Genomic DNA, 1,026 nt, shown 5'->3' with positions numbered 1-1,026 from the left:
GGCTGCTGTGCCGTGGCGATTCCCCCCGACACACACGCGTGGGGTACAAGAGTGTGGGGTTTGCCCCTCTTCTGCCTTAAGGCGTTGTCTTCCTTCTCCGTGCCCGTTTCTGGGTCACGACCTCTGGCCGTTGCCTTTGCAGAATTTTGGGGTGACATTGCTAAAGAGTTCTACTGGAAGAGCCCACACACGGGACCCTTTCTGAAGTACAACTTCGATGTGACAAAGGGGAAGATCTTCATTGAGTGGATGAAAGGGGCAACCACCAACATCTGCTACAACCTCCTGGACCGAAATGTCAACGAGAAGAAACTTGGGGACAAAATTGCTTTTTACTGGTAAACTTCTGTTTTTATTATGGTGTAGAAGGTTTGTAAATATCATGCTAATGTGTACAAACAGCGTTACTTTCTACTGAGGCGAATTAAAACACGGTCAAATCTGAGGCTTTAACCTTTGCATAGGTACAGCAGGTGTTTGCTTTCTGTGCGTTCAAGGAGAGCCGTGCAGTGGAGCTTCTCTGTCATCCCAAGATGCACCGGAGAGGCCCAACATAGCACTGGGGAGCTCCTCACTTCCAGCTCTTCTATTGCAGTTGTACCTGCTAAAATCTTAGAGCAATCAGACCGTGTTGAGGCAGGTGCCACAGTTTCCTAGTGAAACAGGTAGATGTGGATAGAGATGTGGGATGAGGAATAACTAACATCCAACAGCAAAAAGTCGATAAAACCCAGATATCCCATCATCATGTTCTGTGGGTCTGGCAAGTTTCTGTTGCTGTGGCAGAAAGGGTTCTCCTAAAACCTGAGCTCCTGTATTGAGTCCTTGCAGTTGAACGTGTATAACACTGTGATGCATTCAGAAAGGCTGGTTTCTTTATGTTACCTTTGTGAGGAAGCGTTAACTTCCAGCCTTATCTGAAGTATGTTTGTTTTGTTTTGGTAGTTACTAGTGTTAATAGCCCTGTGAAACTTGTAATTTTCATACTGGTGCAAAATAGGTTTCACTGGTGGTGTCCCAGGTCTA

General features: G+C 46.2%; 1 protein-coding gene across 2 annotated transcripts in view; it reads left to right on the top strand.

Moving 5' to 3' along the window:
- Positions 1–147: 147 nt before the first annotated feature.
- ACSS2 (acyl-CoA synthetase short-chain family member 2) overlaps positions 148–1,026 on the top strand; it is a 28,080-nt gene continuing 27,201 nt past the window's right edge. For both annotated transcript variants that reach the window (XM_010190864.1, XM_010190863.1), the window contains exon 1: positions 148–338. In XM_010190864.1, the coding sequence (XP_010189166.1) occupies positions 250–338 (89 nt within the window). In that variant the 5' untranslated portion in view covers positions 148–249. The remainder of the gene's footprint in view (positions 339–1,026) is intronic.

The sequence above is a fragment of the Mesitornis unicolor genome, unplaced genomic scaffold, assembly GCF_000695765.1.
Source record: "Mesitornis unicolor isolate BGI_N332 unplaced genomic scaffold, ASM69576v1 scaffold9348, whole genome shotgun sequence".
In the NCBI taxonomy this organism is placed as follows: Eukaryota; Metazoa; Chordata; class Aves; order Mesitornithiformes; family Mesitornithidae; genus Mesitornis; species Mesitornis unicolor.
This window is presented reverse-complemented; position numbering and strand designations above follow the sequence as displayed.